The sequence below is a fragment of the Chiloscyllium plagiosum genome, unplaced genomic scaffold (genome assembly GCF_037043375.1).
Source record: "Chiloscyllium plagiosum isolate Xiang-an unplaced genomic scaffold, Cpla_swu_hap1 HiC_scaffold_16, whole genome shotgun sequence".
Classification (NCBI taxonomy): domain Eukaryota; kingdom Metazoa; phylum Chordata; class Chondrichthyes; order Orectolobiformes; family Hemiscylliidae; genus Chiloscyllium; species Chiloscyllium plagiosum.
Genome location: NW_028270154.1, coordinates 78491754 through 78515436, shown reverse-complemented (window position 1 = coordinate 78515436; position 23683 = coordinate 78491754). Strand labels below are relative to the sequence as shown.

The window sequence follows — 23683 nt, the reverse complement described above, 5'->3', positions numbered from 1 at the left end:
TGGCATCCCAGTTACCACAGCATATTCCTAGCATCCATACGTCATTTGATGCATTTACCCCACATAAGTATTGGGGTATGCTGTCTGAAGGATCGTTCTTCCGCTCAACTCTCGTCTGAAGAATCCCTTCAAATATGGAGTTTATGCAAAACATCTTATCACCATCTGTGCATTATGAATTCTGTATGAAATAATATTGCTTTCCATTTCAATTTGTATTATTTTTCTATAGGATGTATGTGGTTCTTGGGCTGTTGAATTCTTCACTAAACCATCACACATTCAGTAGATTTTGAGGCTTCTGAATTTCACTGAGAAAGTGTTGCAGCTGAAAGGTGACAATAGTTCACTATTTTTCTGTCTCAATATAAATGAGGTTTGTTTATTTCCATTTCCTGTGAGCTGGCTTTCCAATGGCAAATAAGGAGCAAAGGGAGCATTAAAATTGCTGGCTTCCATTGAGCATTGCATTATGGAAAATTGCCATAAATGTAATAATAGTAAAACAGCTCATGCAACAGTGTTATTGGTGGTGCAATGTCCTGGTAAGCTCACTGCTTAGGTATATTGCATTGTACAAATAACTTTCCCCTTGCCCAAGTAACAGCAGCATTGCAATTTAATTACATGTATATGAAGGCTTTTGAATACTGACTTTTTGTTTTGTAAAGCTGTTGTAAGACTTCTGATTTTTCCTCGCTCCATATATGTATCTTAAGTTTGTAAATCTCAACAAGGAACTATTTGTTTAAGAATAGAAAGTGTGGTGTGGTGTCTGTGATTTAGCAGTTTCGTGATGGTTACAGAAGTTTTTAAGATTAAAACTAATTTGTCCTGTCGATTTTTGTTTTGTGGATTGTTTTGAGAAATTGATTTTGAATTTGAAATATGAAGTTCTTACTGAGGTTTTTTTGCACATTGCATCTTTATTATTTCTTTATTCATTCACAAGATGAGGGAATCCCTGGCTGGGTAGTATTTGTTGCTCATTCCCAATTGACAAGAGGGCAGTTAAGAGTCAGTCAGATTTTTGTGGGTCTGGAGTCTCACGTAGGCCAGACCAGATCAGGATGGCAGTTTTCTTTCCTAAAGGACATTAGTGAGCCAGATGGGTTTTCCAACATTTGCCAATTGATTCATGGTCATCATTAGACTCTTAATTTCAGATATGTATTGAATTCATATTTCACCATCTGCTGTGGCAGGATTTGAACCTGGGTCCCCCGAACATTATCTGGGTCCCTGGTTTAACAGTCCAGTGATAATGCCATTAGACCATTGCCTGCCTGAAAGCAGTGAGAAATATTAGGCAGGAACTTGAATTCAACTGAGACTTCAGTGATGTATTTAAGTTGCAACTATCATTTCAAAGTTTGGGATTTGCCAGCAAGGTGCTTTTTCCCATAAACCATTATCTTCCAGTATTGTGTCTTTAGTTAAAACTCTAGTATGTCTTTTAATACTTGTTAGAAAGTTATCTTAATTTAGTGATTTAAAATGTATTTTTAGTTAACTGAATTTCCTTTTCTTGACCCATTAGCCACAACTGATAAACTATCATGACTGAATCAGAAAATTGTGGTCTTGAGTCACATAACCTGAACTGATAGTTCAGAGCAGTGCTAAGTATGTGCTGGAAATGCTGTCCACTGGATACATTGGAGGCCTAATCTGCCTTCTCAAGTAGGCTCACCGAGTCCCATGCACAATTTCAAAGAAGAGCAGGAGCATTCTCCCTGGTGTGTTACCCAGATTTTGGAACTATAATGTGACTGCACTTCACGAGGACTCATGCTTGTAAAATGTTTTGAGTCTGTGAATGTAGCTCTTTACTCCTTTTCAGAACAACGCTGCTTTCTGTACACAGTGCTGAAGTGCTACAATACTTGACTTCTCTTAACCAGTCTGGTGTCTAAGAGCAATCAAAGAAAATGCTGGCGAGCATCTGTGGAGAGAGAAACAGAATTTATGTTTTAGGTCCGGTGTGACGCTTCAGAAGAAGAAAAGTCGTACTGGATGCAGTGCTAATTCCAGTTCTCTTTCCATAGATGCTGCCAGACCTGCTGAGTTTCCCCTGCATTTTCTGTGTGATTTCCAATATCCACAATATTTTGCTTTTATTTGGAGTCTAAGAATCAATTTTATGCCAAATATTTTTGAACTGTTAGGTCTGAATGTTTTAAAGCTGAGACAATGATTGCTATCCCCTGAATAAGTCATAACATTGCCTGATTTTCAGTATTTTAGAATTGGGCATGTAAAGGCTTTGTATGTTCTTGTGCGCTAGTTAAAGATGGCACATAGTAAAAACATACATTATGCATATATGTTTTGCAGACCTCAATGTTAAAATGTAATCGGCTTTATATTCTGGCTCATTGTGACTCCCTTGCTGCTTTCATGCACTTAACAATTGCATTTAATTAGGCTAGAATTTAAGTCCAGATCTCTGGATTGCAGATCAAAGTAAGATAATCACTGCACTCTTGTACCATTAAACGGAGATAGATTTTTAGAGTTAATGCCATCTCCCGAGTTGTTTCTCTGTGTGTATGTTTTTTTTTCTCTCTCTCTCTCTCTCTCTCTCTCTCTCGCTTTCTGACTCTGTCTCTCTCGCTCGCAATCTGGCTCATGCACTCTCATTGGGTTGAAATGGCAGCTGTGGAATAAGTGAACTTTCTGTATATTAAGCACAGATTAGCAGTCAATGCTTTCAAAAGAATATGTAACTTTAATGTAAGTTTATTGCTCGGACACAAGTAAATAATATGCAGTAGGCAATGGAATCCTTAGTATATATCAGTGTAATAATTTGCTGTCAATTTAAATTGTTTAATTATTATGCTTCATGGAATTTAATGAGTTTGAAATAATTACGATTTATATCTGTTGACCTTACGTTCATGTAGTTGTATTGTCAATCCATCCAGTGACCTTGGTTATGCATGTATAGCCATACCTCTCACATCAATGGTTTTTTTTTATTAGCCCAAGATCACAATACAGCCTATAGTTAGCTGAATATTCACAGATGTATTTATGAAGTGAGAATATAATGGATTAAAGATAAGTGTCAATCTCACTTAAACTCTGAAAATAACATTAAATTAAAGAGGGAATAATCCAAGTGTAGGCATGACGTGGGACTCAGTCAAGGTGAATTTTGGGCTTGCTTTCTGTAGCACTCCCATCGACTTGCACAGTCAGCACACAGTTTGTGAAACAAACAATAAATCAGCTGCAACTTAATTTTCTCATAGTAGCACTCAAATAAGCCATGCTGAATGTGTTTTAATTTAAATATATTTATAGTTTTTGTCAATGTTGAAAAGTTTTGACATTAAAGTATAAAATATTTCTTCCCCGATCACCACTTATATCAAAAATTATCATTTCTAGGTCCTGTTTTTTTCTTGAGGGAGTAAGAAATCCCAGTGTTTTGTGTTTTGTTCCACACTTCCAGCATTTGCACTACTTTGCCTTTCTCCAAGGTTATTTTGCACCAGCAGTCTCCTTTGCACCAGCAGTCTCCTTTGCACCAGCAGTCATCTTTGCGATCCAGGTTTCACATGACAGTGTCTCACTTCTGTTTGCAAATAATCATGAGCACAAACTTGCCCAGACTAATCACACTGCTACCAGATCATCAATGTCATTATTAATTGACAGTGCTGAAGAAACTGACCTGAAGGCAGATAATGCTATCAAGATGGATTTTAATCAGGAATCAGAGCCACGGCAATAAAATCATGGTCTGGATTTTGTTAGGAGTTGGTTTGGAGTGAATAAACAGCATACACCATTCGTAGCACTTAACATTTGTCCATAAAATCTCTTTGAGCCTTTTCACTATAATTTAATAACTGCAGCTATTAAAGAGCCAAAACAACAAGGCATCCTCTACTGTGGATATGAAAAGTCTGTGTAAAAGGCAAACAGTAATGTGTTCATTCAGATTGTTGAATCCTTGGGAAAGGTACAGAATCTAAACCAAGAAGTCTAAGTTGAATATCGATTAGGACAATATGCTTCAAGTGAAATGGAAAGGGGAGGGGGAATAAAAGATGGGATCCAGAGAGAAATACAAGAGAGAGAAAGAAAATATTTGATATTTTCTATGTAAATTTCCGAATGAGAATTAAATTGTGAAGAAATTAGGCTCCACGCTATGAAAAATAGTGTCATGGAGTTTATTTGGAAGTTATTAAAATAAACCTCAACGCACTGTTAAAGATCTCCTTACATTTGAAAGAATGAGCATTTCCTCTTTCTGGCTTGTGTGGTGTATAATTATCACAACTTCATTACCTTCCATTTATTTGAGTATTCAGTCTCTTGGAAGCACCTGTTATGGAGCTTCTTGAGGAGAAGCGCAAATATGACAGCAATTTCCTAACTTGTGCATTTCACTGAAACTTCTGCAAATACTGGAAATTGCAATCCAATTTACTGTTCATTAATGGTAAATACTAATATCCTTAAAATACTGTTAGTGCAAAATCTTGGCTATCAATGTCCTTGTTGGCGCTAATGATAGCAGTGCAAAAGCTCTGTGATAGAATTAAATGCCATACAAATTCTGCAAGTAATTCTCTAATTTACTTGGAAAATTTGGGACATCAGAATCCAAAATGGACAGTTTTCAAATATGGCTTTGCTATTGTTAATTTCCCAACTTAGAACTGTTTTATACAAATGCCAAGCTAGGGCATCAGCACTATTACGTTTAGTCACTGAATGCCTCCGATAAGGAGAGTAAACTTTTGTGGGTGTTTAATCCTGATATAACGGAGTGACTGAACCACAAATGTGCTGCCGTGTGACATCTGGTGAGCAAATTGTTAATGACATGCTCTGTGCACAGGTAGTGTATGTAGAGCCCCTTTCCTGGCTGAGATACCAAAGGGCAAAGATTGGGCAGAAGCTCAATTTCATTTAGAATGTTGGAATGGCATGCAACTGTTGGCACTTTTACAAGATGCTTTGACAAGAACAGCTTTTTTAAAAAAAAAACATTAAGTCGAACTTCAGTGCAGTATAGAACATCATGAGCTAACGCTTTGTGCTCAAGTGCTCACCTGCTTGAATGTTTGGATGGCAAATAAAAATTAGTACCCAAAACCTTGAACAAAAATGCAAAGCCTGTATGAGTTGGGTGTTTTTCACTAACAAACCAGCAGGTGGCAGTGACTAATAATAAATCTACTTGATATTTGTGTCTTTCCTAAACCTTGATGGAAAATTCCAGTACCTCCTTTCCCACTCTCCCCTCCAACGTTCAGTACTCATGGATATTAAGCAATACTTTTAATTGGAGCTAAGGGAGAGGAACAGGCAGGCAGAATAGTTAAAAGTGCAGGAACCCTGAGTAGTTCTTCGAGGGCAATGTTATGCCAATTGATGTTATTTGAGAGATGAGTTATAACATTCTTTATGTGAAGTTACATTATAAACTGAATTGAGTGCTGGTGGCTTATTGAGGTAGGAGAGCCTCATCAGAAATTGAGGACCATAATTTGAAGTAGCTGAACTAGCATTTAATGAAAATGAGAGGGTTGATAGAATCCGGGAGACTGATCTTGGCTATTAACGTCAAGCTTCAGGATGGTATACACCAGAGAGATGATTGGAGGGGAAAACTGTGACTGGGAGACTGACGAGTGATTTAAAATTGGAATTAAAAATTTGTATTTTGAGTTAAAATAGCTTTAATTATCATAAGACCATAAGAAACACCCTAACTTATAGGAGCAGATATAGATCATTAGGACCTTCGAGTCTCTTCCACCATTTGATCATTGCTGATAAGTTTCTCAACCCCATTCTCCTACCTTCACCTCGTAACCCTTGAGCCCCTTACTAATCAAGAATCTATCTCTGTCTTAAAAACACTCAATCACTTGGCCTCCAAAACCTTCTTTGGTAATGAGTTCCACAGATTCACCACCGTCTGGCTGAAGAAATTCCTCCTCATCTCAGTCCTACAGGGTCGTCTCTTCACTGTGAGACTGTGCCCTCGGATCCTAGTCTCTTCTACTAGTGAAAACGTCTTTTCCATGTCCAGTCTATTCAAGGCTGTCAGTATTCTGCAAGTTTCATTCAGATCCCCCTTCATCCTCCTAAACTCCATCGAGTACTGATCCAGTGTTCTCAACTGCTCCATACATGACAAGCCCTTCATCCCCAGGATCATTCTTGTGAACCTCCTTTGAACCCCTTCCAAGGCAAGCACATCCTTTCTTAGATATGGGGTCCAAAACTGCTCACAATATTCCAAGTGCTGTCTGACCAGAACCTTATACAGCCTCAGCAATACTTCCCTGCTCTTGTCCTCTTGAGATGAATGCTAACATTGTATTTGCCTTCCTAATTGCCAATTGCACCTGCATGTCACCCTTAAGAGAAACCTGAATTAGGATCCTAAGTCCCTTTGTTCTTCAAATTTTGTAAGCCTTTTCCCAGAAAATAGTCTGTGCCTCTTCTTTGTACTGAAGTTCATAACCTCACACTTTATCATATAGTTTTACATGTCATCTGCCACTTCTTTGCCCACTATTGTAACTTGTCCAAGTCCTTCTGCTGCCTCCTCGCTGCCTCAACATAACGGCCCCTCCACCTATCTTTGTGAAATTTGCAAATTTAGCAACAATGCTGTCAGTTCCTTTGTCCAGATCATTAATGTATAATATGAATAGTTGTGGTCCAAACACAGACCCTGCAGAACTCCTATATCACTGACTGCCATCCTGAAAAAGACCCCTTTATCCCAACTCACTGCCTTCTGCCAGTCAGCCAAACATTTCCATGACAGTCTCTTGCCCTTAACAATGTGAGCTCTTGTCTTATTTAGCAGATTCACATATAGCACCTTGTCAAAGGCCTTCTGGAAATCCACATAGATCAAGTCCACTAGCTCACGTTTGTTTCACTTGTTTGTTACCTCCTCAAAGAATTCTAATAGATTTGTCAGGCATGACCGTCCCTTGATGAAGCCCTGTTTTACGATGCACTTCCAAGTACGCAGCAATCTCATCCTGAATAATGGACTCTCGAATCTTACTTATAATTTCACGTCTTCTACTTCCCTTCCTCCTTAGATAGGAGTGTTAGATTAGCTATCTCCAGTCCTCTGGGACCCTACCTGACTCCACTGATTCCTGAAAAATCACTACCAGTTTCTTTGCTATCTTCTTCAGAACTCTGAGGTATATTACATCTGGTCCGAGTGACATATCAACCTTCAGGCCTTCGGTTTCCCCGGCACCTAGACTTTTCCCCCTCTCCCTTCTGGCTCTTGAAGTTCAGATCTGCTATTAATGTCTTCCACTATGAAGACTGATGCCAAGTACCTAATCATTTCCTTCGCTGTTTCTTTGTTTCCTACTACTACTCCTCCAGCCTCATTTCCAGCAGTCCAACATCCACTCTTGCCCCTCTCCTTATTTTTTAGATATTTTTTTTAAAAAAAATCTTGCAATCTTCTTTTGTATTAATTACTAGAATATCCTCACATTTCTTCTTCTCTCCACATTTGTTTTCTTCGTTAACCTCCTCTTGGCTTTCCACTAAAAGCTTCCCAATCCTCTGCCTTCCCACTAATCTTCACCATATTATATGCTTTTCCTTCTGCTTTTCTGCTGACCCTGACTTCCCTTGTTAGCCATAGTTGACCTCATTCTCCCCGAGTATGTTTTGTGTTCCTTGAGCTGAATTTCTGCTGTGCCTCCTGAATTACCCCCAGAAACTCCAACCATTACTATTCCACATGGTCCCTGCTAGGTTTCCCTTCCAATCATCTCTGGCCAGCCTTTCCCCCATGTCTTAATAGTTACCTTTTCTCAGTTGTAATACTGTTACATCTAACTTCAGCTTCTTCTTTTCAGACTACAGGGTGAATTGTCATATTGCAGTTACTGCCCCTTAGGAGTTCCTTTACCCTAAGCTCCCTAATCAAATCTGCCTCATTATACATTGCTGAGGTAAGCAGGTTTTTCTGGGTAATGTTGTTATTTTCTATACCACAATGGATTAGCTGACAATTGAACAAAACTAAAAGGAGATAGGAATTGCTTCTTGGCCTTTGGAGTTTAATTTAAAATCAAATAAGGACCTCTGTTAAGAAACAGAGACTGTTAAGCATTTTTCTGAGCTTGTGCCAGATGTACTCATCTGCATTTAAACTTTTGTGGTTCACTCCCCAATGGCTTAATTCAATATTATGCATTTTAGGAAGATCTCACATGCAGTTTGTGCCTGTGTTGACTGATGCTATTGGATATGGTGAGGGAATAGTGGCTTCCCCTCCACTATTAAGTTAAGAAGGGACAAACTGAACCATTTATTCCTGAAATTTGGAGATCATGCATGACAGTTAGGACTGGTGCACAACTTCAGCTTGAACCTCCATGGAGTGGTGTGATAACACTCACTCAGCTGTGCTGCTTGACATCTAATATCTTTGGAATCTGAGCCCAGCACAAGCTAGTGACTTTAAAAGAGAAAGGCAAAGGAGTAGATGACTAGGTTTGCCATGCACATTTTTCAAAGACTTGACAATGTCACCAACTGATGAAAGTGCTGATTTTTAAATTGGTAAGCTCCCCCATCTGTACGCAAGAAGAAAATAAATTTTTCCATGAGGATAACCTTTTTTTTAGTGAGGGCTGACTGTCAGTGAATACAGAAGAACCTTGATTATCCGAAGGACACGGGCGGGAAGTATTTTGTTCAGTTAATCGAATGTCAGATAATCAAATGCCAGATAACGTAGTTTAGCCAAACATCGAGACCGTGCGATCTTACCGGATAATCCGAAAATCGGATAATCGGATGCCGGATAATCGCAGTTCCTCTGTATATTAAGGATGATTTCAATCTGTCTTCTGCTATGTTGAATTGGTATCAGATAAATTGAGTAGTTTAGTTTAAAGCTGCATTATACTTTATGATGCTTTTCATTTTTATCACTTTTGCTTTTGAATATGTACATATTCTTACGAAATTGGGTTTAGGCGTGTACACTGACTGATATTCTATAATGTGTACTTTCTGTACATTATCTGAAAGATTCAGTTATTAGTTCCTGAGGATGTACCTATGTCAATTCTTGCAGGTTTACAAGTACAGTCTACTCCACTCACCTGTAAGTGCATACCTCACTTAAGTGTCTTTTTATGTTCCTTTTTAACAATCCAACGTTTCCCCCATTTCATAGGGAACCTGCGGTGCTAATATTTGAAGTATTCACAGAATTTTTTTTCTTAACTGTGGCCCTTAAAGATGTGTAAAGTGTAGATAAATGGCCCCAATTGTCAGTACTCTGTTACTATGTTCAGTATAGTTCAGGCAATACAACTGTTTGATGCTTTCTGAAAATGTTTCTGTATGACATGTTGATCATTTTTTTAAACATGTACCATGATGTACAGAAGTGTGTGTTCTTTAAAATGTATTTGAAGGATAAGTGTGTACATGTCATGGGAACTCACTGCACTAGCAAAGCCCCTAGTGTAGCAATGAAAGAATAAGTTAATGTGCATAGTTTTTTTCCCTCTGCAATGTTGTACTGTACCTTTACAACTAGTAATTTAAGTGAGGAATTGGAACATGTTTTTACTATAATGCAGCTTTAAAATCTTAACAGCTGACACCTATCTTTTCTCCAACACGCTTGCTTATCCATTCTTACAGGTGTAGCAATGATGCAAATAGTCAGCTGCCCGTATGTAAAGACAGTCACTACCGCCAAGAACGGTAATGTTTTATCTTGGTCCTTTCTGTCTTAATAGTGGCATGATATTTGAATGTTATTTATTTTAGCTGTCCAACTCAACATCTACTCCCAAACCTCTGGCTTTATTTTAAGGTAGCATTATGTTCCACAAAAAAAAATCACTTTGGGATATTTGATCAAAGCAGCTTGGATATTACCATGCTGTGCCAGTACCCAGTGTTGCTGGAGGGAAGGTTTCATGTGTAGATTCCCAACTGGATTTGCTTGTTTTGTTTTGTGTTGTATTTGTATTAATTTGATTGTGCTTTTGTAATCCATCCTTCATCTACTTAGCTATGCTATCTGTGTTGACCACTGCTTGTGTGTGCAAAACCCATTCCTTATGCATAGTAGTAATTTTGCATGCATGCCTTTAGGTGCTATCCATAACCTGCTGCAGTAACTTTGTTCTGCCATTTCTTAGAAATGTTTGTTTGCTTTTTTTTAATTAATGAAGTCTAAACGATATGATTCCAATTTGAAAGAAAGAAAGGTTCTGTCATTTTTATGGTGTAGTTACTTCGGGTTGGGGGATATTTCTAGCTCGTGTCTTAACTGAGCAAAAGCTTTTGGTGTCAGAAGTTGGAGGTGTCGCTCCTGAACTTCTGGATATCAAGGTGCCATTTTGTCACAATCTTCTCTAATATTTTACATTCCTGGTGAGCAAGAATTCTTCTATCTGTCTGGCTTGTATAATGTTGTGTAGAGAGAAAGCATTGCCAGTCAAATAATTCCAGAATTGTCAGCCGTTTTTATTTAGCCCATTTATGTACTTTCCTTCCAAGGTTGAGTATGATCAAGGAACAGGTTGCTGTAATGCAGAACGTTTTCCTAGAATGGCATTAAAGAATACTAGATCACATGTTCCAAAACACGTTATGTTGGACATTGTTGCACTTGCTGACTTTGAAAGTCCATCAAAGCAGCACGCAGTCCCTGATCTTTGTAAACCCAAAACATGTAGCAGTGAATTATAATGATCCTGTGCGTGAGCATTGGATGTTGAGAATTCATGTATTACGCATAGTAGACTGTGTGCATGAATACAGATGACGAAAGATTTGTTTTGTCGTCTTGAATACAGGGCCATGTAAGCTTTTGCACAAGCTTTTAGCATAATTCATATTCAGTACTACCTGTAGGGGAGGAAGAAAGGAAAACGTTTTACGCTTCAGAATTTGACTGGTGATCAACATGCTTTTCAGTTTAATTGTAGAAAACTTGGGGATCATCAGAATAATGAGACAAGGTGAAAACTCATTATCTTTCACAATGATTGAGAACTGACCTTTGGTTACTCCAATGAAATTTAGTCAAGTTTGAGTTAATGCCCAATCTAGTTTTCCAGTTATTCCACAGTAATGATTTCCTACTGATGTAATTTTTAGCAAATTTTGTGGCTTAAGCACCTTTTGAATTGGATTTTGGATAGTGTGCTGCTGACTGTGCAGTGTTAGTTCCTTTTGAAAATTCACATATATGAAATGATCTGGAGGAAAGTGAAAATTACAAATGACACACAACAAAATACAATTAAGCTTTGTCCTTTGAACAGCAGGTTAACAGCTATAAATGAAACATTTATTCCATTGCAACTTAACCATTCATGCAGTACCTTCAAATTCTGATGCACCATCTGCTTTTCTCTCTTAATGATCAAAAAACTAACTGTGAAAGTACAAATTAAAATGAAGGCAGAATAACACTTAAAAGACATTCTTAGGATTAAATAGTATTTTTGGTCTTTTTACCTTGTGCACAATGAAGTGGCAAGATGAAACCTGTAGAATGAAATGAAATAATCTCTGCTGAGTTTGGAAATAAAGCGGTTCAGCAGTGTTTAAAAAAACATAGTGTTATCATTAAAAGTTCATGGCCGCTCTTTATTGTTTTGTTGTGGTATTTTCGCATTTTAACAAGAATTATCAGGCAGATCAAAGTTGGCTTCGGGAAAAAGCTACTTTGCAATTGCTCTTAGTGTTCAACTGCGTTACTTTCGAGCTACATACAGAGATTCTGATGTGTCATTTCATTCTGCATGTTTAATCTTGCCAACTATGGAATGAATCTTAAAACAGTTATTCACACCAGTGCGTACTTGTGCAGATTGAATGATAAATGTGATTAGACTGAAAATAGCAATGAAGATTGTGGGAGCAATTTCTAAAACATAATTTCCATCTGAATGAACTTTTAGCACAGCAATTTCCTTTTCCAGCAAGAGATTTTATTTGAAACTAAATTGATTTTTCAGCAGTCATGTTCCAAGGAACAATTTCTTGGTAACGACTGAATCCTGTTAAAACCAGCAAGCTTAACCATTATCCTGACAGCATGCCGTTGTGAAATAAGAAATTGACTCAAATCCATGAATGAGAAAAGTTAAAGCTGTGGGGAACAGAGATGATGATTTTTATATTTGGAAATTTAAATATACAGGCTCTCTGCCTGCTATGTTTTTTTAAATGGGATGGGTAATATAACTGAAATTTTGATCATAAGCTAATGAGATTAATCATTTTGTGTGTTATTTCTTTTTTCTTTATCTCTAATTTAAGATGTAGCCACAGTCGTGTAACTTGAACCCACTGTGTTCTCATTTTCAGGTATGCTACCCGGAATGGCCCCACCAATGGTGCCCATGTTGCCTCCACAGGTTACAATTGCTTCTTCAGTCACTCTTCCTGGAGGTATCCCAGGCTCTGAGTGGACAGAATATAAAACTGGCGATGGGAAAACCTACTACTATAACAACCGAACATTGGAATCCACGTGGGAGAAACCACAGGAGCTCAAAGAGAAAGGTAACCATTGTAAATTTAAAAAAAAAGCTTTTGCCCCACAGCATTTTTTCCCCATGTACGCTGTTCACCCACTGTTCATGCATATCATGAGACATCTTGTGCTCGAGTGGTAGTAACCCTGTCTCTGAGCCAAGAGACCCACTTGCTTCAGAGGTGTGTTATAGCATGTCTGAACAAGTTCTCTTGTGGCACAGTCGTAGTGTCTCTACCTCTGAGGCAGAAAGCCTGGGATCAAGTCCCATCTGGCCCAGGTATGTGCCATATCTGTCTGAACTGGTTGATTAAAAATATCTTCATGCATGTTATGAACTTCTTGCAGTGCAATGGTTATGTCCCTTCCTGTGAGTCACGAGGCCTGGGTTGAAGCCTCAACTGCTCCAGAACTGTCTCATAACATATCTGAGCAGGTTGTTTTGAAAATGTCTTCATGCATATTATAGGAGCAGACTGATCAGACTGTGTTTGCTGAGTTTGGAAGTATATCTTTGAATGAATGTCTGTGTGAGTTAAGTGAAGGCTTAGAAATGCCTAATTAAACTCCAGTTCTATCTTTCATTGCTTGGCTATCTGTAATCGGACAGTAATAAAAGCAAAATGCTGGAAAATATTAAGCTCAAGTAGCATCTGTGGTGAGAGAAACAAAAACAAAATTGTATTATACGGTGGAGGACAGGATATAATAAATCAGAAACAGGTTGTTGGTGTAAGTCCAAAGGGTTTCAAATGGGAAAAATAAGGAGAAAGAAACTGACCAGAGATGAATGACAGAATGGTAAACGACAGTCATCCAAAAGTAAAAGAGAGAGAGAGAGAGATAAAGAAAGGAGAGTTAAACCAGAATCTGCAAAGAGGAAAGGGAATAAGGCAGTGGTTGCAGCCTTAAATTCTCGGACTTTTGCTCCAGAAGGTTGTGAAGTATAAACTTTAAAGATGAAGTGATGTTCCTCAAGCTTAAATTGAGCTTTGTTGAAACACTGGAGGTGGATGAAGCCCAGATGTCAGTGTGAGAGGAATTGTAAAAATAAAATGACAGGAAACGCAAAGTCAGTCTTGGGGTCTGAAGCTCTTCATGCCTAATCGTGCCCTCGGCCTTGTCCATGCCACTTCACACACGATAAGACCATAAGACATAGCAGTAATAGATGACCATTTGGCCTATTGATTTTGCTTTGTCATTGAGTGAGATCCTGGCATATTTGATAATCCTCAACTCCATCTTCCTGCCTCATCCTTTTATTCCTTATTTCCTTATTGATTACAAAACTTATCTTTGTCTTGTCTATTCTTAGTAAACAAGCCTCAACAGTTTCCTGTGGTAAAGAATTCCACAGATTCACGACTCTGAGAGAAGAAATTCCTCCTGATCTGTGTTAAATGGGGAAACAACCTTCCACATTGATCATCTCTTTCCTGTCATTCTTTTAAACTCTGAGTTCAGGCCCAGCCTACTGAACCTCTTCTCATAGGAAATGTGCACATAATCAACCTGATGATTCTCCTCTGAACTGCTTCCAATGCCAGAGTATGTTTGCTTCCATCAAGGGCCCAAAGCTGTTGAGAGTATTCCAACTGTTGTGTAGCTAGAATTTATAGTTTTGGCAAGACATCTTTCTTCTTATATTCCATTCCCTTAAAAAGGAAGTCCATTTGCCTTCCCAATTACTTACTGAACTTGTATGCTAACCTTTTGTGTTCATGCACCAGAACTCTAAATCCCTTTGAATTGCAGTTTTCTTCCATTTCAATAATCAACTCCTTTTTTTTCCTTGCTAAAGTGCCCAACCGAGTATTATCTGACTTTACATTCTGTCTACCAAGATTTTGTTCACTCACTTTACCTGTCAAATCCCCCTGTGAACTTTTTATTTCATTCTCACAGCTGTCTTCTACCACTTCTGTGATTTGTGAACTTGATAATGTATTTACTTCCTTCATCTATGTTGTTTGTTTATATCGTAAATAATTGTGGCTACAGCACTGATCCCTGTGGCACTCTGCAGGTTCCTGCCCTGAAAATGCCCCCTTATCCTAACTCTGATTTCTGTTAGTTAGCTAATCTTCTGTCAATGCTAATATCAAACTGAAATCTCTGCCCTTGTTTTGCTTTTCTTTTGTTTGAAGATTATGATTTTATTCTTGATTCTTTTATTGCTTTTAGACAGCAGTTTATCAGCATAATGCCATTCACACCACCTGCTAATACTGTTTTATTCCTGCCTTTTCTTATTACCACTCCCTTCTGCTTTGCACCACAACTGTTTTATCAACTCTCCTATCTTCCAAATTAATTAGAAAACATTCTAGATCCTTTTCCACCATTCTCTACTCGCTTTACCTTGCTTCAACCCGTCATGTTCCTAACTTTTCCTAGTTCTGATGAAAGTTAATTGATTTGAAACATTAGCTCTGTTTCTCTTTCTGTAGTTGTTGCCAGACCTGCATAATGCCATCATTTTGCAGTTTTATTTCTGATTTCCAGCATCTGTAGTGTTTTGCTCTTATATAAAAGTCAAGTGCCTGCTAGACCATATTGTTTTGCCTCTGAATTCAGCAAAATCCCCACTAATTGGTGTCATTAGCTTTGTAATATAAATAGGTTTTGAATTACTGTCTTGACTCAGTTGATGTCGCTACAATTTCCAGACAACTTTGAGATGCTTTTAAATTATTTACAGTTGCCCATCTGTTTTTGAAACTCAGCATTACAAGTCTTGCAATCGACTCTGCAGATTCAATGTTAGTCGAAAATCTGGAAGGGGCCATATTTGTGTTTCTCCTGGAGTTTTTCAAATTCAAGTTATCAAGGTCTTGGTGCTGGAAATGGTACACTTATGTTTTAATTACAAACATCAGGTGCTTCTTGGTTGGGGACTACATGGTTGGAAATGGTGCATAGCTTTCTTCATCCAACAAAATACTTCTAATCTAACCTCACGGAAAACTGCAAATGCCATTTTCCCTTATGATTTCCCATAAAAGTAAATACTTTGATTTCATAAGTCAGAATTGGGCTTGAACTCAGGTCCATGAGGCAGAAGGTCATTTCTCACACTCTATCCTGCCAGTTTGCCATTACCACTCCTAAAGGTAATCCCAAAATATCCATTAATCCAATGCACTTGACACAATCTAGTTTGCTTACTTTCCTCCTCTTCTCCTAAAGACTTGTGACATGGTTAAGATGTTATGGGTGTTGTTCCCCTCCAGTTACTGTACAAGTGACAACTCTCGCAACCTTGTTGAATCTTCTGTCTACTGTTGTTAAAAAGAGGTTGTTTAAATTCCAATCCTTCACAGAAGGCCAAATGGTGATTGCTGCATGCACAGTAGTGATAGATCCTTCATGAGTACTTCTGTAACCTCTTGCACAAGACAGTGATATAAATACATTTTTTAGCTAATTGAAAGCAAAGGTTAACCTGAGGCAGAATTGCATAAAGTAAATTTGTGCATGATATGGGAAATGCTTTTGCCAGCTCTTTGAAAAAAAAGGTGTTAATTCCAAACTCTATTTTCTTTGCGATTTCAAGTCGGTATTCAGCTCCCGAGTCAAAGATACTATTGACTCTATTATCACCATCTTTTCATGCAGCACATTCCAGATAATCTTAATTAAATGCATTTAAAAAGACATTTGCCTCCTCACCTGTGGTTCTTTTCTTAAATCTGTGTCCTCTGGTTCCAGTTTCTCTTCTAAAACTTCATCACTACCATTCCTAAATTAACATGTGAATTGACTTTTTGGGATATTTAATTTTGCCAATTAAGTCCAGTCTAACAGGATTTCAAAGACCACCTGTGCTTGTTTATGAAATAGCTTAAGTAACAGTAATGCAACTTTTTATGTTTGAAAGAAGTACTTTAGAATTCCTTTGTCAATACTGAAAGCCTTTTCTTATTTAAGATTATTTTAGGGCAAGCAAATATGTATATGAAGACCACTCAAAAGTAAATTTTGTATCTGATCAGCCTATGACGGATATGCAGAAATAGAAAATCTGGTAACTTGTTGTGTTGTACTTTTTTTTTCATTCTGCAGTAAACATAGCTGAATCTACTAGTCTGACATTGCCTAAGTTATTTGCCACACAAATTTATAGTAGCAGAATGCCAGGGTTTGGGATCCAATTGCATTAGAATTTGCCGTTGACAATGAGAATACATTTTCTTTCTTGCACCGTGTATTGTCCAAATAGAAATGCCAACAGTGATTCAGATGTGTTCTGTTGGTGCTCTTAAGACATTTATATTTCTGTCTGTCTGTTGGTTGGTGAGGCTTTTGTTTTATAAATTGGAGGTAAAATTTGTGGTTGGTCACATCAAACTTCTTCCAAAGCTGCACACTTGTGTTTAAAGAAGCTTTGAGTTCTTAATTAGATCCATCCAAGATATTGGTGTTAACTTTCTAGACAATAATTTAATGTCAAACCAAGCATGTTTTAATATCAGTTGAACCAAATCTTTTATCAATTGAGAGCTTGTCATTAGCTCAATGTTTCTAACTGATTAAATACAACTCCTGAAGGAAGTTTTCTCTCTGCAAGAAGAAATGTTACTTTTCACGTTTGGAGTTATAATAGCCAGCACAACCTGAGTCAATAGAAATGGAGGAGTTCAAGCTGAAGAAGTGAGCTGTTTGACTCCTGTGATCTTTTATTGGCATGATATAGTTCCATGAGCTGATATAGGGAACATAGCGCAAGTTAATTAATGTTATAGAGCTGGTCATCCTCCCCACCCCCCAAGTTAGGGTCTCTTGATAATAAGGAGTGAAAACTATTGCTGATTTTCATTCCCTCATCCACAGACTGAGGAAAGCTACTGAGCTACTGTTAAAGTAGCTGGGTTTCCACAAAATTTCTGCTTGTTCACTGTGCCCCCCGAGATTCTTAACACCAGGCTGAGCTCAGTTCAGCATCGACTGTATTGAACCTGTGATCTTTTAGCCTGCGTAACATTTGCTGAATGATATAGTATCTTTAACTACTTTGCCATTGGCACTATTGTCTGAGAGCAGGTAGCTAGGTGTACATTTGATCAATGTGGAGCTCCTTCTACAACAGGTGCCAGAATTCAGCTACGCTGCTTGCACTTTTTCAGTAAAGACTTGCATGTTCTTTTACTTTCAGCTTTCATTTTCTTTTCCATCTTAAATGTTGAAACTATTGCATTCAATTTTTGGTACCAAAGCAAATTGATTTTTTGTTGAGTGTTTTGTGGTTGAGGAACTAATATAAATACTTTCTTTTGTACAGCAGATAAAGAAGTTGAGAAGCCAAAAGAACAAAGCAAAGAGCCAGCAGAACCCGAACCAATGGAGATGGAAGAGGAAGAGCCCAAAGAGGAACCTCCAAAAGAGAAGAAAGAGGTCTGTGAACAGACTGTGTAAACAATTGCTTTAGTCCATTCATGGGATGGGAGGGAGAAGTTAGAAATCTTTCCTCCCCCCCCCCCCCCCCCCCCCCCCCATTTTCCACAACCTTGAGTGCTTAAGCCAATCACAGAATGATTACATCAGCTCTGTCTGAGAACAGCTCACTCAGAACAGACCAGCATTGAAACCTGGAGATGTTCTGCTGAGCATGACTTGACTGCCAAATGAATAATGCTTTGAAATTATTGGATTCCATAACCAATTTTTTTTAAACTGTGACATTGGAATGAAAATAAATTACAGATTAGGTGTTATAATTATGGATTAGTAATCCAGAGATCTGGACTAGTAATCCTAAAAAATAGAGTTCATATCCCATCATGGCAGTTTGAGAATTTAAACTTTTTTTTAAACAATGCGAATAAACAAGTTACATAAAAATAAAAGAAAGTGACTCTGGAGGTGTTAGATTATTGTTTTAAAAATCCAATTAGTTTCTTATTGCACCTTAAAGAAAGAAACCTGTTGTTGCCTGATCTAGTCTATATGTGACTTCAATGCAATTGACTCTTAACTGCCCAAGGCCATTTGAATTACCTCCTATTGATGTAAGAGAGAGCCTGCTACCTTGAGGGATTAAAATTAGGAATCGTGCCAATTTTCCTGCAACCCCCACATAGAGTGAATGATCTCTCTTTCAAAATAAAACAAAACTTCAGTATTGTTAATAATGAGCACCCTTCTATTATGTTTCCATTCCAGACTGCTTTGAGAATAAATACTTCTTCAGTGTCATCAGCCTGTTCAGTGTGTTGATGCTAACATGCAGTCGTAGAGGTGTATTGGACTTTTTTAAAAACTTGGGTGATGTAATGCTGTACTCTTGCTTTGAGCACCTTGAATAGTTCCAACTCCGAATCTGTACTGCATTCACACTGCGAATGATATTTGGTCGCATTCAGTATTGTGACAGTAATATGGCTCACAAAGGTAACTAGCTTGGAAATTTCTGTTCTGAAGTTTAATAACCATCTATAATACAACTATCTATTTGCCCCATCACCTTTAGGAACCAAAAGAGGAGGTGTTGACTGAAGAAGAGAAGGCTGCACAAAAAGCCAAACCTGTGGCTACCACTCCTGTCCCAGGTACACCATGGTATGTATGCAGCTCTGCTCACGAAGTTGGTGCTTGGTCATTGTTGGGTATTTGTGTTCTTATATCTGTATAGAATTTAAAAGAATCTTCAAAAGTAAATGGAGATCAATATTCGTCTATGTTGTATTTTGTCTACGTTGCTTAATATAGTCATGTTACAATATGTGGGTGACTGAGTAAACTTTCAAACTTTTTAATCTGGGTTGAATTTCATATTAGCTTCTTGAGGTAGAAAGATAGCCTTTTGCACTTGGTTTTGTATTAAAAATCCATGGACTGTTGGTTTTCATTTTACATGAAAGCTGAGTGCAGGGTATTCTTGCATTACCTTACCCAAAAAAATCTATAATTCTCCAATGTAAGCACATAATTTCTATTCTACATTTTGTTCCCACATGTTTGAAAATAAGTCTTTATTTTGGAGTATGTTAATTTGTTTGCCTTTTCCATTTTTAAATTGAGTGGGTGGACAGGCAGGCAGTCTTATTTAAGTTGAGACAATGTTTTATTTTAAATCAGACTGATAAAGGTACTTGTGAGTTGCAACAAACTCAGTTCATGTTGAGGTATTTGCTTGGGTGGGGAGGGGGGGGGGTCCTGTTGAGGTTTTTCCTTGGGTGGGAGGGAGTCCTCAGTGTTGTGGCAGAGGAAAAGGAACACAAGCAAAATACAACTTTATCTGCCCTACCATTCTACTTTGGTTTTGAGCAATCTGATTTTGTGTAAAGAAAATCTTTGTTTTTATGAACTAAGGCCGGTCCGTCTAGATATTTGTTCATTCTTTGTCTCAGGGCCTTAAGTTTCATGTTTTTAAATTATGATCTGGTCCTGAGCTAACACCATTTAATTTCTAATGTGCTTTGGTAGCAACCATAAAACACTCAGTGCACTAAAACCACACTCGTCATCCACACTCAAAATGCTGAAGAGCAGCAGGGAGCACTGAATCAGTGAGTTGTAAGAAAGGCTGACATTTGCTTTTCTATAATAAATGTCATCAATACACTGGTGCCAAATTAAGTGGCATCATTGAGAAGCTGTGTCCTATGGAAACAATTTTTTTTGAACAGTTTGTTTTTTTGTCACTTGAAGGCATCATAAGTATCTAACCAGAGATATTGCTATTTTTAGTCCCCTTTGCTTTTGATCACCTATAACTTAAAATCCAAATACAGGAATACTCCTTCAAATTTGGATAGACTTTTGGAAAAAAAAACTGAAATTGCTGCTAAAATTCAACTGGAAGAACTTGTAAAGAAGGGTCACTGGACCCTTAATTATATTTTCTCTCTGCAGATGTTACCAGACTTGCTAAATTTTTCCAGCAATTTCTCTTTTTGTGTCTAATTTCTAGTATCCGCAGTTCTTCCATTTTTTTGGACACACTTTCCTTGTATTTCACATGATATGCTATTCATTTCAGACTAATGGACAAGTTTTGTTTAAAGCTTAATCAGGCTAGATTTGTTCTGGGTAGTGAGCCATGGTCTGGTGGATTATTCTTTTGTTAGTAGAAGATAACAGTGGCCAGCAAAAGCAAAATGTTGACCACTGAGCAAGTCAGCACAAGGAAAGAATATAAACACATAGGTAAGCTGCCAGTAAATAGTGTTTGGACGCTTAGTGTACAAAATGTGACAGATAACTGGTTTAAAATTATTGCACTCCTCATATGGATTGTGCCTTCAGCAATCCTTGACTCTTATTCCCATCCCACAACCCATCTTCTGGAGTGGTTATGCTATATTCAGGTTATTTATCTATATCACATATCAACTTTTCAACATCTCTGTGCCCCTTCTATCTGTCTTACTGATGTCATTCCTGTTAGGGATTTCCTCCATTGTTCATCATTTCAATTGAGCTTTCTTCATTTCAAATGTGTCTTCCACTCCTAACTGCTTAAAACTTGTCAGCGCCTTTGTTCCCTCACTTTTTCCTTCATCATACACCTTTCAAAATCTATATTCACTGTTGCCTGCTCATCTTTTCAGAAATCGCCTCATTATCTTTTCTACAGTTATCAGTTTTTGATATCTTGTACAATAGATGTTGATTCTTAACGTAGGCTTGTCACTTTGGAAACGCTCTCACATGTTGTGGAAAAAGACAGGCCAAAGTCATGATTGCTGTTTATTAACTAATCATTTGGTCACAGGTTTTTTTTCGTTGGAATTGCAGGTGTGTTGTGTGGACTGGTGATGAGCGGGTGTTTTATTATAACCCAACAACCCGCTTGTCAATGTGGGATCGGCCAGACGAGTTGGTTGGAAGAGCGGATGTGGACAAAATTATCCAGGAACCTCCTCATAAAAAATCTGAGAATGAGAAAAAACCTAGTGAGAAATTCTGACTTGATTCATTCCTGTAACATTGCCTCTAATATATGTATCTGATGCTCGGACTGGCAGTTTGAATTATTCTGTACTGTTGCAATGTACTTAAGTATGTCACTGAGAGAACATAGCTTCTGTATGAGTTCTTTACATAATTGCCTACGATGGCTCAGTGGTTAGCACTGCTGCCTCACAGCACCAGAGACCTGGGTTTGATTCCCACTTTGGGCAACTGTCTGTGTGGAGTTTGCACATTTTCCCTGTCTGCATAGGTTTCCTTTGGGTGTTCCAGATTCCTCCCAGAATCCAAAGATGTGCAGGTCAGGTGAATTGGCCTTGCTAAATTGCCCATAGTTTTCAGGAATATGTCGGTTAGGTGCATTAGTCTGGGGCCAATGTAGAGTAGTAGGGGAATGGGTCTGAGCAGGTTACTCTTTGGAGGTTCAATGTGGACTTTTTGGGCCAAAGGGCCTGTTTCCATACTGTGGGGATTCTGTGATTCATGGGATGTAATTGTTGCTGGCAAGAGCAGCATTTATTGCTCATCCATAATTGTTCAGGGAGCAGTTAAGAATCAACCACATTGTTGTGAGCCTAGGGTTGCATGTAGGCCAGACCAAGTAAGGACAATAGATTTTCCTTCCTTAAAGGCTATTAATAAACCAGATGGGGTTTTTACAACAATTGATAGTGGTTACAGAGGAACCTGGATTATCCGAATGCCAATTATCAGAAAATCGGATTATCTGAAGGAGATCTCCAGGTCCCAGTGAAAACATTACATCAAAGACGTGTTTCCAACAATGATCGCATCTTTTGTTTACAGTGATTAAACAGGCACCGTCTCCAAGTGGCTGACTTTCCACCCTCTCTCTCTCTCGCCACACTTTTCCTGGAGTTCTACAGAAGGGCGTACCCTAAATCCCCCTTCCCCACAAAATTTCTCCTACATTGTCCTGTACAGGGCAAAGGTGGAACCTGTCAAAAAGTTACAGTAAAAAGTTGTGTGTTGGGCTGTGGCTGTGTGTGTATGTTTGGAGACTTACCCCACAAAGGCAGCAGCAGTAGTAGTCTTGTTGGTGTACAGTCTGGCTGCCCAGGAGAGGGGGCGGGTGTGTGGTGTTGGACAGGGTTGTGGGGTGGGGGTGGGGGTGGGGACAGTGTTGGACAGGGTTGGGGGGCTGCGGGATGGTGTGGGGCGGTGTTGGGAGCGGGGAATAGTGTTGGGGCGGGGGTGGTTTTGGGGACTGAGTCTGTGTTGGGGGTGAGGTCTCGCGCGCTGTGTGCTGCTACAGTCTCCTGAACGGGGAGCAAACTTTAAAAACTCCGAGCCCCAGAGGAAAGACATTTAATTGATTAACCGAATAATCAATTATCCGAACAAAATAGTGCCCGCCCATCACGTTCGGATAATAGAGGTTCCCCTGTACATGAATGCCATTCAGCGAGCTATTAATTCCTTGTTTAATTGATTTCAAATTTTACCATCTGCCCGTGATGGGATTCAAGCTCATGCTTGGTCACTGCCTTTTGTGGTGTTAATTGATGCTGGTTGACCATTCTATGGAATACAGGACCTAGGTGGCCCAGAGTTTTAATTTTAATTGATTAGTGGACATAGTATGTAAAATAGTGTCTTTACAACAGTGGAAAGTTGAGGTTTTTATGACCCTCATTGGTGATTTGTTTTCTTCTGGTGACATAAATTGAAATGAAGGTACAAACACATATTAATTTAAATTAAGGCGTATGTTTCCCTTAGCAATGGCACTTAGTAAAAGTATGGGTTTACATAAAGTTCAGCATGAATTATTTTAACAAAGAACTAAATTGTTTAACAAAAATTATTCTTTTGAACAAGCTAAATTTTGCCAGTGGGGCGAAGAAGTTAAAATATTTTTCTTTTATCTAGTTAAAGAGGAGACTGAGCCCCTAGAAGATGAATATGATGATGAACCCATTAAAGCAAAGAAGCGAAAGTGAGTATTATAAAGCCTGATAAATCTGCCATGAACAGGAAGCCTTCAAAATACTGTCTGCATTGTTTGATTTTTTTTCATCTGGTTGAATGCAATGCATTAAAAGCATTTTTTTTTTATATGTATGCATATGTAATTTTAAGTAGTCAAACTCCAATCTTCTCCCTTTCCTTCTCCAAAGCATTAACTCCAGCTTAGGTACAGTCCCTTGTGTGCCTATCAGTGACTTATCCACGTGGATATTTCTGACATGGGCACAG

The 23683-nt window shown here is 38.3% G+C and overlaps 1 protein-coding gene across 7 annotated transcripts in view; it reads left to right on the top strand.

The window, feature by feature from the left end:
- Window positions 1-23683, top strand: part of LOC122556788 (transcription elongation regulator 1) — a 109434-nt gene that overhangs the window by 59350 nt on the left and 26401 nt on the right. For 2 of the 7 annotated variants that reach the window (XM_087995471.1, XM_043703965.2), the window contains exons 6-12: window positions 9113-9142; window positions 9691-9753; window positions 12379-12576; window positions 17832-17944; window positions 19020-19108; window positions 21290-21447; window positions 23357-23423. In XM_087995471.1, coding sequence (XP_087851597.1) covers window positions 9113-9142; window positions 9691-9753; window positions 12379-12576; window positions 17832-17944; window positions 19020-19108; window positions 21290-21447; window positions 23357-23423 — 718 coding nt within the window. The remainder of the gene's footprint in view (window positions 1-9112; window positions 9143-9690; window positions 9754-12378; window positions 12577-17831; window positions 17945-19019; window positions 19109-21289; window positions 21448-23356; window positions 23424-23683) is intronic. The other 5 variants (XM_043703966.2, XM_043703968.2, XM_043703967.2 and 2 more) reach the window with 5 other exon arrangements.